The 16,096-nt window shown below is 46.7% G+C and overlaps 1 protein-coding gene across 1 annotated transcript in view; it reads right to left on the reverse strand.

Annotated features, from left to right (window-relative positions):
- LOC134019372 (forkhead box protein J3-like) overlaps window positions 1-13,561 on the reverse strand; it is a 33,075-nt gene extending 19,514 nt beyond the window's left edge. Inside the window, exons 1-3 of the mRNA XM_062460205.1 lie at window positions 13,273-13,561; window positions 5,667-5,787; window positions 4,908-5,396 (exon numbers count right to left, since the gene is read on the reverse strand). Of these exons, the coding sequence (XP_062316189.1) occupies window positions 4,908-5,264 (357 nt within the window). The 5' untranslated portion in view covers window positions 5,265-5,396; window positions 5,667-5,787; window positions 13,273-13,561. The remainder of the gene's footprint in view (window positions 1-4,907; window positions 5,397-5,666; window positions 5,788-13,272) is intronic.
- Between the last annotated feature and the right edge of the window lie 2,535 nt (window positions 13,562-16,096).

Consider the following 16,096-nt stretch of genomic DNA (forward strand, 5'->3'; position numbering starts at 1 on the left):
CAATATGTGGATGATTAAAGTTGGAGCAGGAGAAAGAAGACATATGATCGAAGGCTGGGTTAAGAGTTTAGAGGCGTCTTGGCTCCATACAGCCCATAATAAGAGAGGTATCCTCCAACAGCAGGCTTTGACACACACATGCACGCGCGCACACACACACGCTGCATGCTGAGGGTGTCTGGCTGCATCCAACACGGTCAAATACATATTCAGTTCATTTGATGCCCCCATCCCCCTGCATTGCACAGTCACTTCATAGATGCCATCCACGAGAGCTGTGTGTTTGTGTGTGTGTGTCAGTATGTGTGTGTGTATGTGTGTGTATGACAAGATAGAAACTGGAGCTGCTTTCCCCCCAGAGACCCACTGAAGCTAAGCACTCTGCACATCACTAACACAGCTAAGCATGTGCCAACGCACATTACCCCCCCAGCTATGACAAAGTCCTGTTCCTATAATCAACTGCTTTCTCTGTCTGCATCGCCCGCCTTCCGACCGTGATGGGTTGGCGCCCAGCTTAGAGCGTGGCGGTTTCAAGATGGTGGACATTGCGGAGTCAGGGGGGCAACGCCAGGTCAGAGCTAGCATCACAGCTGGGCGCTGAAGTGACAGCCCTGTCAGGGCGTGCTGTCTCTGGGGAGACTGGGGAGGGGAAGGGACTTCAAATACACACCGGGCACCGTCCCAAGAGTTTGAAATAGCTTCCTTTCCTGCGTTTCCCCCCCCCCCCCATTCTCTGTTCTCCCTGCTCTTTTGCTGCCTCCCACTTCCCCAAACCTCGTCTCTCGAGTGTGCACAACGAGAGTGCACAACGAGAGTGCACAACGAGAGTGCACGTGGAAGTCTTAGAGGGCTGTGTCTGGACTAAGCAGGGCTCTCTAGACCAGTGCTATGCTGTCAGAGCGGAGAAGAAGCAGGGGAATCTTAAAGGGGTTCAAAGGAGGGATGGTTTTGGGATGCCCCTCTTGCCACGCCCCTGAGTCATGACCACTCCCCCGTGATCCTGGCCACATCCCTGATTCTTGGCCACACCCTTGGGTGAACTCTCCGCCCCTTGATCCTGGCCACGCCCCTGGGTGAAGGCCCTGCCTGTTGATGCAGGCCACGCCCCTGGGTAAAGGCCCCGCCCCTGGCAGCGTGCTTGTGTAGGAACAGGAGGAATGTGGGAGAAGGTGCCAACTGTGCCTTCAGGCAGATACTGCACAGACACGTCGCTGCTGCAGAGACGTCTACTCCAACACAGTCTCCACACCCATCATTAGACATTTGACAAGATAATACAATAATCCACCAGACACCCCCCCCCCCCCCGCCCTCTCCCCAGGCCAGTTATGACAGTGGATGGGGGGGTGGGGGGTAAGGGTGAGGTAGAGGGGCTATACCCAAGGGGATTCCCTTAGTGTTAATGAAGAATGGAATCCTGAGGCTGGTAGTAATTAGTCGTATATATTGAAAATCTCTTTTCATTAGTGCTGCTTAGCTGTTCGGTTTGCTGACTGGTAGCAGTGCTACTGTAACTAACACCAGCCTCACAGCTTCGAGTATGATTACAATCCCGGTTTCATAAAAAGAATTGCATGAAAATGCGAGCCATCGTCATCAATAGCATCAATCTTCTAAAAAGGAAAAGGCAGTATTAGGATTATTGACCCAGGTGCCTGAGGAGTTTGCATCTGGACACACGCGCACACACACACACACACACACACACATCTGGCCGGCAGACAGGACAGGCGTGACATGTTAACAGGGAATGCTGGGATGCATGTAACAGCAATGTCTGGGTTGCCCGGCAACAGAGAATAAACACTCAGAGAGGTGAGCCCAGCTCAACAAAAAAGTGTTTCTGTCACCGACAAACTGATGCACTTTACTCAACAGTTCAACTTTTTTTTTTACACACACACACACACAAACATTACCCTCAAGACACATGGTGTTACCACACCCTCCTCACACGAGCCTTGGCCTTCAGTGCAGTGTGAGTCTCGTGAATCCCCAGCCAGACCAACAGCTAGAAAGATGGAGGAAGCCACCGCAATGTCAGGCCCCAGTGCTCGTTTGAGGTCACTGTTGTGACACTCGGCTGCCGTTGAAAGGTCAAAGGTCACCTAAGCTTGAGCGCCTTTTCCACCGTCACATTAAGGCAGCTAATTCATCGGCAATTAGCTGGCTGGGAGAGATAGCCTCTGGATATGGGGTCAGGTCAAGCAGCATAGCGCAAGGCTAATGGCTAGTGTAAGCAACCAAGCACACAGTGTGTTTTAAAGCAGTGGAAAAAAGATTTAAGTGTAAAAACGATTCGATAGATTAGGCTAATCTGGTGTGAGGAAAGGTTAAACAACGCAAGGATGAAAAGGGTCAAGTGAACAGTCTAACAGCCAGGCTGGCTCGACGTGGGTCTAACTCGTCCGGGAGGGCCAATGGTTGGCAAGACCTTTCAGACTCTTTAATCTATCGACCAATCAGTGAAAAAATGGTCCGTCTCCGAAGCAGCACACTAACCAGTGGGGCCTAGCTGGCCAGAGCGCAGGGATACGTGGGTGTAAAAGGGCTGCTGGGGCCAGAGCAGAGGGTGTGGGAAAGTAGAGCGGAGCAGCAGAGCGCTCTGGAAGAGAGGTGTCGGGGATGTAGACAGAGCCTTCTCCGGGGACAGTGCCGCCCTGGTGGAGACGCATGGAAGCGCGGCTGATCAGAGGGGTCTGATGCAGGAAACAACACTGCACAACCACCCTTTATGGATTTCAGGTGAATCTTTATTTTAACCAGGAAAAACTTAAGAAATTCTCATTTAAAATGGCAGCTTGGCAAGTGGTAAAAGTCACTTGAGGGGAAATAGGACAAGATCTGGAAGATGAAACAAGGATTCTAAGAGCACAACAGTAAAACAAAAGAAAAGAACACACCCGTATTAAAGCACAACATGCGTAACATCAAGGAGCAAAATTTTTAAAAAGAACCACAAGGAAATGACATCACGCGATCCATGAGAGTTTTTCCAAGACAATAGACCCACAACAACAACAGTTCACTTGGACACCGACCCTCTTCAGCCCAGTTTTATGCAACAACAATCTATTAGCAGACTTAAGCGGCAACTTTTACAGGATATGGAACATTCTAGAGCAACTGTGGCACAACATGCCAGTCACCTTGGCTCAACAAGTCAAGAACCCTCCACACTTTCCACTCTCCCTGATAGGATGCAGACATCTTGCGACCTTGACGAGTTATCTGATTATAATAACTGGATGTATCCTGTGGCTAATGCGCCAGTGTGTTCAAAGGATCAACTGTGTGTATGTGAGAGAGAGAGAGAGAGAGAGAGAGAGAGAGAGAGAGAGAGAGAGAGAGAGAGAGAGAGAGAGAGAGAGAGAGAGAGAGAGAGAGAGAGAGAGAGAGAGAGAGAGAGAGAGAGAGAGTGTTGTCCTGGTTTCAACTCTGCCTCTCCAGCACATCCACATTATCATAGTGAGCAGACGGAGTGCGTGGGTTGGGTAGCAAACTCTGGCTCCGCTACCCCGCACCCCCCCCCCCCCTGTCTCCTCCTCCTCCTCGCTCCTGCCGAGCTGCACTGGCGTCATCTGTACACGACACACGTACGGAGACACACGTACGGAGGCCGTCTACAGATGGCACACACACACACCTGTACAGAGGCCTACCTGAGTGGGGGAGATCTAGACTGCATGCCGTCTACTTGATGTGTGTGTGTGTGCAGGTGTGTGTATACGTGTGCGTGTATACGTGTGTGTCTGTCACACACACACACACACACGTCTAGTGTGTGCTCCTGTGTGTTCCCGGCGTGTCCTCATCTCAGAGGAAGCCAGACAGTCGTGCTGCCGGACCCCCTGCTGTGTGCAGCTGAACCTCATCACCTGGGCTGTAATGAGCACGCCTGCGTTCCCCTTTGATGCTGATCGCTGGTGTGCAACCCCAGCCTCCCCGCCACAGGGCCAGACGGCATCCGGGGGATAAACGTTAGCAGGTACCCCGGCCTCACCCCACAGGGACGGGCTGGCGTTCCGCACACAGGACGGCCTCGTTGTTTACAAGCGTTTAAAATGTGATTCAGGAGTGATGGCGGTGAGTGGGGTGATGGCGTGAGAGGGTCCAGAGGCTTTCGAAAGGGAGTGAAATCTGAGTATGGCGTCGGTGAGGACGCTCTTGGAGATTGCTCGTAATGACGGAAAGGTGTGCTCTTCGATCTATGGATTGTGAGTTGACTGGGTTCCTACGGCTCTACACAGAGCCCATACAGCTACACAAGCTGACTTGGTTTGTCAAACCCTTTTTCTTTCTTTTATTCAACCCCCAACGTCTGGCTGGCATACAATTTAGCTCAGGAACAGTGTGTGGGAGATTAAAGCCTGAAAATAAACACAGGTTTGTCACAAGGAGAGTGGAGGGGGGGAAAAGACTCGCTGAGGAAATCTCAGAGAGATTAAACGAGGGTACTTGAGGAACGTCGGCAGAGTCCTGGATGCGGGAGAGAAAGGGCTGCATCTATCCATCTCTCGGTTAATAAGGAGAAGGATTCCCCAGACTCAGGCAGCGGGCCTACTAATCTGTCTCCCACAAAACCGTCACCTCTCCTCCTCATATTGCCTTGGATTTACATAGCAGCATTGACATTCAGCGCAGGCTTTAATAAAGGCACTTGAATGGAAGCTCATTCCATCACTCACTGCTGTGACCTCTAACCCTTCGGCTTGCTGCAAAGCCCGGAACTTGTGGCTCGACCGTCACTTGAGGAAAATGTTCGATTTAAAAGGGATTTCTATGGCAAATTATAGGAGGAATAATAAAACAAAGTAAGGTACCAAAAGGTGATAATGATCCTTTAAAGCGTCTCTCTCTCTCACACTCCCGCACACACACACACACTCTCTCCGGCGTCCTACCTTCCAGCCGCTGCCAGCTTCTCTGTAGTACGGGAAGTTGTCGCAGATCCACTGGTAGATCTCGCTCAGGGTCATCCTCTTGCGTGGCGAGCCGTTGATGGCGAAGGTGATGAGGCTGGCGTAGCTGTAGGGCGGCTTGCCGTCCCGGTGCTGAGACGCCTCCTCCTGGTCCAGGGTGGTGCCCGGGTCCAGCTGCCCGGCCTTCTTACCCGGCCCAGGCCCGTGGCCGTGGTGGTGGTGGTGCCCGTGGTTCCCACCGCGGTGATGCCCGCCGTCTGACTTCTGGATGGCTGCCAGCATGCTGAGCTGGGGGAGCCAGTCCATGGAGGTTAGGCTGCTCTCCAGTTCAGAGGTCATGGTGGGAGAGGTTGGAGGGTCAGAGGTCGGCGATGGGGGGGGGGGTGGGGGGGGGGGGGTTCAGGGGTGGGGGGGCAGGAGACTCTCTGGTAGTTCACTGGATGGCGTTTGCACGGCGACCAATGCTGAAGTCTGTGGGAGCGGACCACAGAAGGTTTGTTTCAGGACTGTTAGAGCTATATCTGAAACTGGGGATTGTGGAACGGATTGGGTGATTGGGTTCAGCAGTATGCAAGTATTAACTTTCTAATTTTATGACAGCCCACACACTGCGTTTGGTTTTGCTGGAATAGAGGTGATCCATTTGCTATTTCTGAGCCGCTTGGGTCAAATCCATTATCTTTTATAACCGAATAACATTTTGGTGAATGGTGGTTACGGATATAGACTCTGGGTTCTTACCGTCTCCATGTCGTTCCATCCCTCCACGGCTCTGAGCGTGCGTGGAACCCATGGCGTCTGAAGGAGGCGTCCTCTGGCCCATGTTCACATCGTCCTCATGTAGCTGCTGCTTGGGCCTAGCCTGGAAAAACAGAGAACTCATCACAAAGACACCCCCAGTCAAAGCCACACCACACTCAACCAGGAGAAGCACAGTGAACGGCAGCATATCTATGGCCTGTACAGAGTGAACCCACATTCAGATATCTAAAACCCGTAGATATGGTTCTGTGTAGATATCCCACTGTACACGCCAAGCAACAAAAACACAATTTTTCTAACCGTGTCTTGACGCTCTGTCATTTCTTCCTGCTCCGGAGTCGAAAAGGCAACTGGGCCTGCAGTGACTAAAAGCTGGGGAATTGTTTTCACAAGTGCCTGCCAAATGGGGGGAACTGCTCTGGAGGAATTCCAACTCTCCAGAGGAACCCAAAAAGCCCCCCAGTACCAACTCCTCTACCCCACCCCCACCTCCCACCCCCCACCCCCACCTCCCACCCCCTACCTCCCACCCCCTACCTCCCACCCCCTACCTCCCACCCCCTACCTCCCACCCCCTACCTCCCACCCCCACCTCCCACCCCCTACCTCCCACCCCCTACCTCCCACCCCCTACCTCCCACCACCACATCCCCCTTCAAACAATGTGCCCCGCTCTGCTGTCAAGTCCAAGCCCTGACTTTCAGGCCATGATCTGAACACACAGCTTCGGACACAAACAATGAGAGTGCTTGAGAGGCAGCCTTGCAGGCCCCTCCTAATTTGCAGGCTATTTTTAGAGGGGTCCTACTCCAAACTTGTGTGAGCTGAGAGAGTTTCGGTTGGGCTTTGGCGAATACCTGCAGCGAGACCTGAAATATGCTGTCAAGTCACAAATCTGGCATGCTGTTTGGGATGCCTTGGGATGGGGGGGCATGGGAATGTGAGTCATGAGATAGGGATTCTCGGCTGTAGGTTTAATCTGGAGAGGTGTTGAATCCTTGTACATGTACACTGACGCAACTGTGGTTTTATGAGGAAACCCAGGCAATGTATACATCGTATACGAACATATGGAATATATACGGCACTTAATTCAATTCACTTTATTGATCCCGAGGGAAATTTAATTCAAAGGCTTCGCTTTGTCAGAGTCAAGGGCATATAATCTGGACCAGACATCCCTATTTTTCAACCGACAATGAGTCTACAAACACCACAAAAGTATTACCTGCATCTATGATCCCACAAGATAACCTTCAAGCATCCTTTAACTGAGAAGAATTCATCATCCCACACATTCACATGCACCGTAGCATGTAGCGCAACTTCAATGAGACTGTCCACCAGGAATACAAACTGTCTGCTCTCTACCGATCTCCCTTGAGAGAAAGAAAATGCACAAAATAAAAACTGGGAAATATTCCTGCAAACCAGCAAACCGGCTTAATTACAAGTTGAAAAAACAAATGTTTAGCACACACTCATAAAGCCAAACAAGCTGGAGAAGGAGGGGGGAGGAGAGGAAGGAGGGAGGAAGGGGGCAAAATGCCTGGTATAGCTTTCGTGCCGCCACCCCCTTCTCTTCCTCGAGGCCCTGGCACTCTGGGAGAAGCCAGAGCCCCCCCCATCCCAGGCAGCCATCTTAATTAGTCCACCTTTTGGCTGAGGGGAAGGTGGTGGAGGGAGAGGGGGAGGGAGAGAAGAAAAAAAACAACACACAACAACAAGTTCTTATTTTCCCCTCATTAAGGGGAGGCTTGAGCTGCAAATCAGCCTGCCACAAGCCCCGACCTGCAGTCCTGCTTCTTCTATGGCTGTTATTGTTGTTTTTGTCGGGAGCTCTGCAGCGTGGGCCGCACAGTTGCGGTAGCTAGCGGTAGCGCCGGTGTTAGCCTAGCGCAGGGCTGGCATGACTAATAGAAGCAAGCAGAGAGACAGGGCACGACTCTGCTGCTGGGGAAGGACGTGGTACCGGCAGACAGAGCTTACCCAGTCAACTGGTCCCTCAGCGACTGCTACAATCCCAGTATACCTGCGAGCTCTGCGCCTATTGTTGCCGTTAAGTGTTTGTATAGTTGCTGCTCTTCTTTGCCTTGTTCACGTCCGCAGAAGAAAGCCCAAGCTTGTGTGTTCTGGAGGACTTGAATATTACAGTTAATGAGGAGCTTCGTGTGGTGGCCTTCCACCGTTTTGAAGCCTCTGAATTGTGGATTGTGTGTTCATGCCTAAACGCAGACATTTGTTAACCACAGATATGAAACAAGAAACAAAGCTTGACCACAACCACAGTCAGTGTCACAACGAAAGGTCCGCCTGGGAGCTTGATTATTCCAGGTGAGACACAAGGAGTCAGGGACTCTGGCATTTCACAAAGAGATGACTTCACGCAAGGACCACCAATGCACTCATTAACAAATGCTAATCAACTACAGTAATTAAAAAAGCTTTCAAATGAATTGATGAAAGAAAGAATCTTTTTTTTAAGATTCCAAATATTACTGTTAAAAATGCTACTTGTTGTGTTTCTTGTTGCTCAGGAAACTCACGATGACAAAGATATAACAACTTGTAACTTATTTCTTAAAGTTTCTTCCAGTCACGCGTATTACAGGTGCCGCATTGACCATGCTTCCTTCTGACTCCCCCCTTCCTGGTTCCTCGTCACATGACGTCGAGCCCTGTATACCGCACTACTGCTCGGTGAATCCGTCTCCTTGCAGAAGGACTATGAGACACCATTTGAATGCATTGTTTTGGTGTCTTCCAACCAACTACAATCGCAAGTCACACTGCAGAGTCTTTAACTCCTGTTCCCTGAGAGGGAACAGAAACACAAGCAGTAGGCCCACGGTCCTGAGGCGGGAGGGAAGGAAGGTGGATCCTTAGGTCAGTATTTCCTGGACAGTTAGTAACAGTTAGTTACTAAATATTTGTAGTGACATTGTTTGTAAAAAGGACTACACAAATACAATTTGATTTGATTAGTGAATAAACGCCCGCTCTCGTCATTATTTACATTTAGTCATTTAGCAGACACTCTTATCCAGAGCGACTTACAGTAAGTACAGGGACATTCCCCCCCGAAGCAAGTTGGGTGAAGTGCCTTGCCCAAGGACACAACGTAATTTTGCACGGCCGGGAATCGAACTGGCAACCTTCGAATTACTAGCCCGATTCCCTAACCGCTCAGCCACCTGACTCCCTCTATTTAACACATTTGTTAAGAAAACAGAATGTCTTTGATGCGAGGTTTGAGGATCTCTCGAATACTGTTTCACCTCTTGCCACTGTGTCATCAAGGGTCAAGCGCCACCGGACTTAAACAGCGATGAGACTTTCAGAAGTTCTGTACGAGCACTGATTAGTTTACACTTCAAGGAAAAGATTATACGCATTAGCATAACACAGAGAGTGGCAACTTAGACTTGAACCGGCTGAAAACTTACAGTGTGAACGCATTATTCAAAGCCTAGTCAGTCTACAGACACAGCACTCTCTACACTGGGCACGAGGCTTTCATAACTGGGCATATTGTCCCTTTAAAAGAGTTTCGGTGTGGCTTGTGTGTGATTGAATGTATTCACCCATTAGACTTTGTAGCTGTGATGCACTCACTCAGCTGAATGCATCACTAACAGCTAACAGCCCCCTGCTGCTCGCAGGCTTTTAGACTGAGAGGGGCTTTGCAGTTCTGCATTTTAATAGAGAACTCTGAATGGAGTGGAAAGGGAGCAAGAGAGAGAGCGAAAGAAAAAGCGAGAGAGAGAGGGCGAGAAAGAGTGTGTGTGGAAGAGAGCAAGAAAGGATGGTATCAAAATATTTTCAGAGGAAGACAAAATAATGACAAAATACACGCCTCCCAGAGGGTGTCGAGCTCGGGGGTTGAGAAGGATTCTGGGTAGGGCCTGTGTCATGTGGGAAGGCTAATGTGTCAAAAGAAGCCTGCCGGCGTACCGAAAGCTGTCATGTCTGGGAGAACCGGGCATTAAAAAGAGGAGAGAAAAGGGTCCAAAAAGCCAAAGCAAGAGTTGTAATTACTTTCCACTTCAATGCGACACAACTTATGGCTGCAAAAAGCCCAGTTCTACCATATTGAAGCAAATGCAGCTGCTCATATTTGGGTGGCTGCTTCTTCTGCTCATCTCTCAATGAAGTTTATTTAAGCCCTCTTAAATAGACATTACCATAGTGTGTCTTTGATGTTATCCTGTTTACTCTCTGAGGGCTGGATCCAAGACGCACGCAACCACGTCTTGACCCACATTTTCACCTGGATCGTGCATTGATGTGAACGCACTGCTGTGCTCTCAGGGCAGCATGGTATACACGGTGCGAGGCCCTTCCATGCCCAACAGCAGCTAGGACCGAACAGACCCACTGGGAACAACTGAGCTGAGATCAGGCTGCACCGGTTCTCAGAACCGCAATAGGAACTGACTGAGGTCATAATGGAAAGCTTTAGCCTATCCCAAGACAACCTGAAGGAAACACCGTACGTGGTCGACTCTGAACGTGACATCTTGAAACAAGACGAAAGGGGCCAAGGCCAACCACTCACAGACGTGTAGGCTACCACTAACAACCAGGAACAGCGATCCTCAAAACTGAGATCTTGCGAACGGCAAAGTTAAAAAAGGCGTATTTTGTCATTAATAAAATATGGGAGTGCAGCATTCTGACACTCCCCCTGCGAAGTGTCTCTGGGGAGGGAAGGATGCTGTTTGTGAACTTAGCACAGTAGAGAAGCTATAGCTCTGCGTCACCAAGACCGAAACCGCATTCCCAGATCCAGCTGTATTCTGCAAGGAGTATTCCTCTTTAAAAATTCATTAATTTACAGCAAAAATAGATTAAAGCGCCCAACTGCGCCAACTGAAAAAGTTTGGCTTGTGAAAAGCATTAATAATGTAACAAGCCCCCAAAACCTAGAGACATACGGCTTGAAGGAACAGCTTAGGTTGTGTTGCACTTTATAATAGGGAGTAATTTACATTTTTTATTCACGTATTCCAGCTTTTTGATGGTTATTTATAATTACATTGTTTTACATACAAATTGTCTAACAATTGCTACTCATTATAACATAAATACTTGGGTGCAATAAAGCAGTAAGTTGTTAAGACTGAGGCTTTACATGAAAATCACACAAGAGAGCTTAAACTATGAATGGCAGCAGCATAATATGTCTGAATCGTTCTACAGAAATGTTTATCCTAGATTCCTCATCTCTCACAAATTCTCTATAACTTCAGAATTTGCACTGCAGCTTGTACTCCAACTGTCAGATTCATTGAAGGAATTATTTGGATTAATGAGCAAGCTTGCCACAATTATAAATCTGAAACTACTCTACTGTAGTAGTAGTGTGTGCAAAAATTGGTTGAATCACATTTTGTTCTAACATCAAAACCCCATAAATCGTATTCAAACTGAATCAAGAATATATTTCATTTTTAAAAAGGGGAATTCAACTCCAAGAACTTCCACTGTTGGTTAGAGGCACCATGTAGGGAGCAGGCCAAGCTGAATAAAGAAGTTAAAAGCACTCACAGTCGGTCTTGTGTCCATCCATCTGCAGGGGTCTGGTTACCCCATCTAATGGTGGGTCATTTAAATAATCACTTTAACAAGGGTCTTGTTTAGTCATGCTTTCAGGCAGAAAAAGAGCTGAAATTATAAACAATGAAATTGGTATCATGCTAGGGTTGTAATATTCATGAACATGCTATGTGAGAGATTACTGTAATTCCCTGGATAATACAAGTGACTGTTACTGCTGGGTGTACAGCTGACTGAAATAGAAGCTCTTACTGGACTGAAGGCAGTGAGTGACATCTTGTTTTGTCAAAGGAACAAACCATTAGTTTCAATACAAGACGTAACGAAGACCACGCAAACATGATTTATTTCATATTGTGTCTACATAGTGCTTATGTACAAAAAAAGACATTTGAATTCATACTGTATATCTGCAAAGACTGGGAATCATTTCTAATTCCACTCGAAGTTCCCTCATGCTCAATCACTAATTTTATAGCAGAGGTGCATTTGCTGACATTGACAGTAATTACAACGACCTTTCTGATATTAAAATACAAATCAGAAAACATTATGAGGGTTCCTTCTCTGCACATTTTAATGTGATTCTGCATAACATATTTTAATGAGGCATTAAGGGGTCTATGAGTGATCTATTGAGAATGTCTACAATGGCAATCAGTAGAGAGTGTGGCAGCTGTTCTGCAATTAAAAAGCCAAATTACCCTCAATCAACACCATTTAAGAGCGAACGTAAATCTCTGCACAAATAATGATGAGAAAAGGCTGCTCAGGCAGATCTCATCTTGATGGGAAGAAGATATTCGTATCAAATCGGGAACTAGGACTCTCTTCAGAAAGGAATATTGGTATTGGAAGTTGCTTGACACCCTTTGAGGTGCTGTTACAAGTACTGGGTATCTTCAATACAGCTATTCAATGTCTTGAGATCTTTTAATGGACACAACGGTGATAGGGTCATTTTGACCAGGAGAAGCTTTGTGGCAGAATATAATCGGTACTAATGAGAAGGTTTGGTTCGTTCATTAAGATCCTGTTTATTCCCAAAATGGTGTCAATTGAGTTGTAAACAAAACCTCATTGATGTAGGATGTTAGTAGAAACTCAGACAGAAAAGGAAACAGGTGAGGAACCTTACCCTTGGACAGACTTGACTCTTGTCCACTTCATGGGTAGAGGAGTTTGCATTCATGCTACCAGCCCCACAGTCTTTCACGAGCTCAATCTCACCCTTGCAGTTTTAGATGATAATGTGCTGGCATGGGCATACACTTGTGATAGGTTTTTGCCTGATAACGAGAAGCTTCAACACTTCATTGTGGACTCTGTACCATACCTGATTATCAAAACAGGGTTTAGTAATTAAACGTTGTCAGTTAATGTCATCTTTTTTTTTTTTTACACTAACCCAGCTGATGTCACCAACCATAAAAAGCGCACCTCCAGTTTGAGATGGGCTAATTCTTGAAAACTTTGTAACAGACTATCTACCCGAAATCGCTCTAAATCAATGTTGTCGAAGAAATTAAAATGATACTTTTGACAACTTACTGTCAAGATTTCATTGGGGCACAGACAAATGCAGGAATTTGTTAGGTCGCTAATGACAGCAATGAGCTTCAGTGGCCACACTTCAAAAGTTAAGCTGTATCCCGCCCATGCTGTCTTAATCTGGTCCATTATATTCGATGTACCGACAAATGTCCGTTATTCGTTAGAGAACACGAACAGACCAATATCCGCATTTCTAATTTGGTATACGGTAGGCTACTATGCAAATACTACATTGTGTTACCGATTTACAAAAAAAATAACATCAATAGTCTGATGCCAAGTTATAGAAGTTCAACCATTATGTTCATGAGCTGTCTGGGCACAGACAGCAATGACAAACAGGAAACCTGTCAAGACCTGTTTGCAACTCAATCCCAGAACTCATAAACGTGTATTTGCCTGTCAGTATGATTTTTTTTTCTCCGAGCCTTGCTTACTGACATTCCCAAATTCTTTTGCTGAGACTACTTACCCCGTGGATGGCTGCAAACCGGTTCAAAATGTACGGAGGTTCAGCGGTTCCACAACTGCACTTGAAAAATTCCTTCTTGGAAGAGGCTTTTAAACTTGAATCTAGAGCTGTCACTTTCGGTGCATGACTCGTTACACCGTCAGGTAGATCAATGCTGTGGTCAGTTGAGTCCGTTGGGTTGTGAGACTTGACCCGCTATTCTGATTTGCTCGTTCAACAACAGGATCCCGGGTCTCCCTACTCCGCTCTCTCCTCTCTAGCCAAACCACCGGAACTACTTCCAATGCCAGCCGGAGCACGTTGAAGATGAATTCATGCACCACACAATCAGGACAAATGAAATCACATTTAAACTAGTTCCCGTCCTTAATTAACTTTTACAGCTTCACATTGTTATTACTGCAAATAGCATGATGATCATTTTTACAGATACGATTATTATTATAATTGACAGCATGTCATAGATATAGTGCATATTGCTGTTAATAAATATCTGTAATAGCAAGAGGACGGTCTATTGATATATTGATCCAAAAATAGGCGTCATATTTTATAATGAAAGAGTTAACGCCTATCACTAATAACATCCCGATTATTATCAACATCAGACGACTTTACCATCTATTATAGAACATGTACGCTGTCCTACGTTTAAGTATTGTATACAGAATCGTCTTTAAATGACTCTTGTATTACAAAAATAATTTTTCATATAGTTTTGTGTTAAGAGGAATGAATGCATGATTTATGTTGCTAATCGACTATTTCGTCACTTTAAACATATGATGTGGCCTACATTTACTCAACATGGGGAACAATACTATCTGGCACTATAACAACAAGACCGATAACAACATTATGATGATCGGTGATTTGGTTCATACAGTTAGTAAAAACATCCAATTCACCATCATTGAATGTGCCATTGGATCCTTTTGAATAAAGACAGAAAGAAAACAATACATTTATATTGGTGTTTGTGTTTTGGAGCTAATTGAGACCATTGGTATAGGGATAATTGTGAATATTTACTCAACGCTGCATCCACCTGGATTGTGTGTGCCAATGCATTGGAATGCAAAAGCACATTCAAACCAAACGAAGTTGGTATCGTCTTTTGTATAGTCAGTGTCACAGAGGGATGTCAATACTCAAGAACTAAAACGACCTAATACAACATGAGAATACAATGAAAAAATGATGCGAGAGAAGAAAATAAGATAAAAAATAAATATCCTACAAGAAAAATAGGACTTATTGGTCGAAAACTAGACATTCACAAATATATCTGCAGTAGGTTACACAAATAAAGAAGAGAGGGGTGTCAGTTCTGTAGTCTGTCAAGACACCACTAGAGGGTGGTCTAGACTAAATAATGTGTTGGACAACACCTCATAAATACCTTTTGAGGACAGGGTGTCAAGTTTATGTGATTAATAATTTTAAGGATGAAATGTCATTATTTGTATACATATAATTGCATTTATTTACATATGCATCACGTTTTACTTGGATTTCTATATTTTTGCTGTACATATATTTTTGCATACTTTTGATTAAATAAAACATTGGATGTTTACATTTACATTTTTACATTTATTCATTTAGCAGACGCTTTTATCCAAAGCGACTTCCAAGAGAGAGCTTTACAAAGTGCATAGGTCACTGATCATAACAACGAGATAGCCACAAAACATTGCGAGTAGCCAAAACATGAAGCACACATTGTGAACAACCAAAATAAGTGCCAAAGGGAAGAACCATAAGAGCATGTAGTTAAACAAGTTACAATTAAACAACATGAGCTGCTATAAGTGCAAGTGTACCTGTGGAAAAAAAGCAAGCAACAATAATAAAACAATATATCACAGCGAGTACAAAAATTTAAGTCAGTTACCACTAACCACAAGAGCAACAAGTCTCTAAGCAAGAGTCATTGTGATCCTTGAGGAAACTAACATCAGGTCAAGCGAACCATTCCTAAGTACCGTTGTACTCCTGGAACAAGTGTGTCTTGAGCCTTTTCTTGAAGGTGGAGAGACAGTCAGTGTCTCTGATGGAGGTGGGGAGTTGATTCCACCACTGGGGGGCCAGACAGGAGAAGAGCTTGTGTTGGGACCGGGCGGTCTTGAGCGGTGGGACCACCAGGCGGTTGTCTGAAGAAGACCGTAGGTGACGGGTGGGGGTGTAGGGCTGCAGGAGAGACTTGATGTAGACGGGTGCAGTCCCGTTCACTGCTCGGAAGGTCAATACCAGGGTCTTGAATCTGATACGGGCCATGATAGGTAGCCAGTGGAGAGAGATGAGGAGCGGGGTAACATGGGAGCGTCTGGGTAGATTGTAGACCAGGCGGGCCGCTGCGTTCTGAATCCTCTGAAGAGGGCGGGTTGCACATGCTGGGAGACCAGCGAGCAGCGAGTTGCAATAGTCCAACTTGGAGAGGACAAGTGCTTGGACTAGCAGCTGGGTGGAGTGCTCAGACAGGTATCTCCTGATCTTCCGGATGTTGTAGAGGGTGAATCTACACGACCGGGAGACCGCAGCAATGTGGGCCGTGAGGGAGAGCTCGTCGTCCATGGTAACCCCAAGGTTCCTGGCAGAGGATGAAGGGGTCACCGTCGCAGATCCCAGGGTGATTGAGAGATCGTGGGAGATGGAGGGTTTAGCCGGGATGATGAGAAGTTCTGTTTTGGCGAGGTTCAGCTGGAGGTGGTGCTCGGTCATCCAGGCGGAGATGTCTGTGAGGCAGGCCTCAATCCTAGCTGAGATCCCCGGATATGTCGGGGGGAACGACAGGTACAGCTGCGTGTCGTCAGCGTAGCAG

This window comes from Osmerus eperlanus, chromosome 4 (genome assembly GCF_963692335.1).
Source record: "Osmerus eperlanus chromosome 4, fOsmEpe2.1, whole genome shotgun sequence".
Classification (NCBI taxonomy): Eukaryota; Metazoa; Chordata; class Actinopteri; order Osmeriformes; family Osmeridae; genus Osmerus; species Osmerus eperlanus.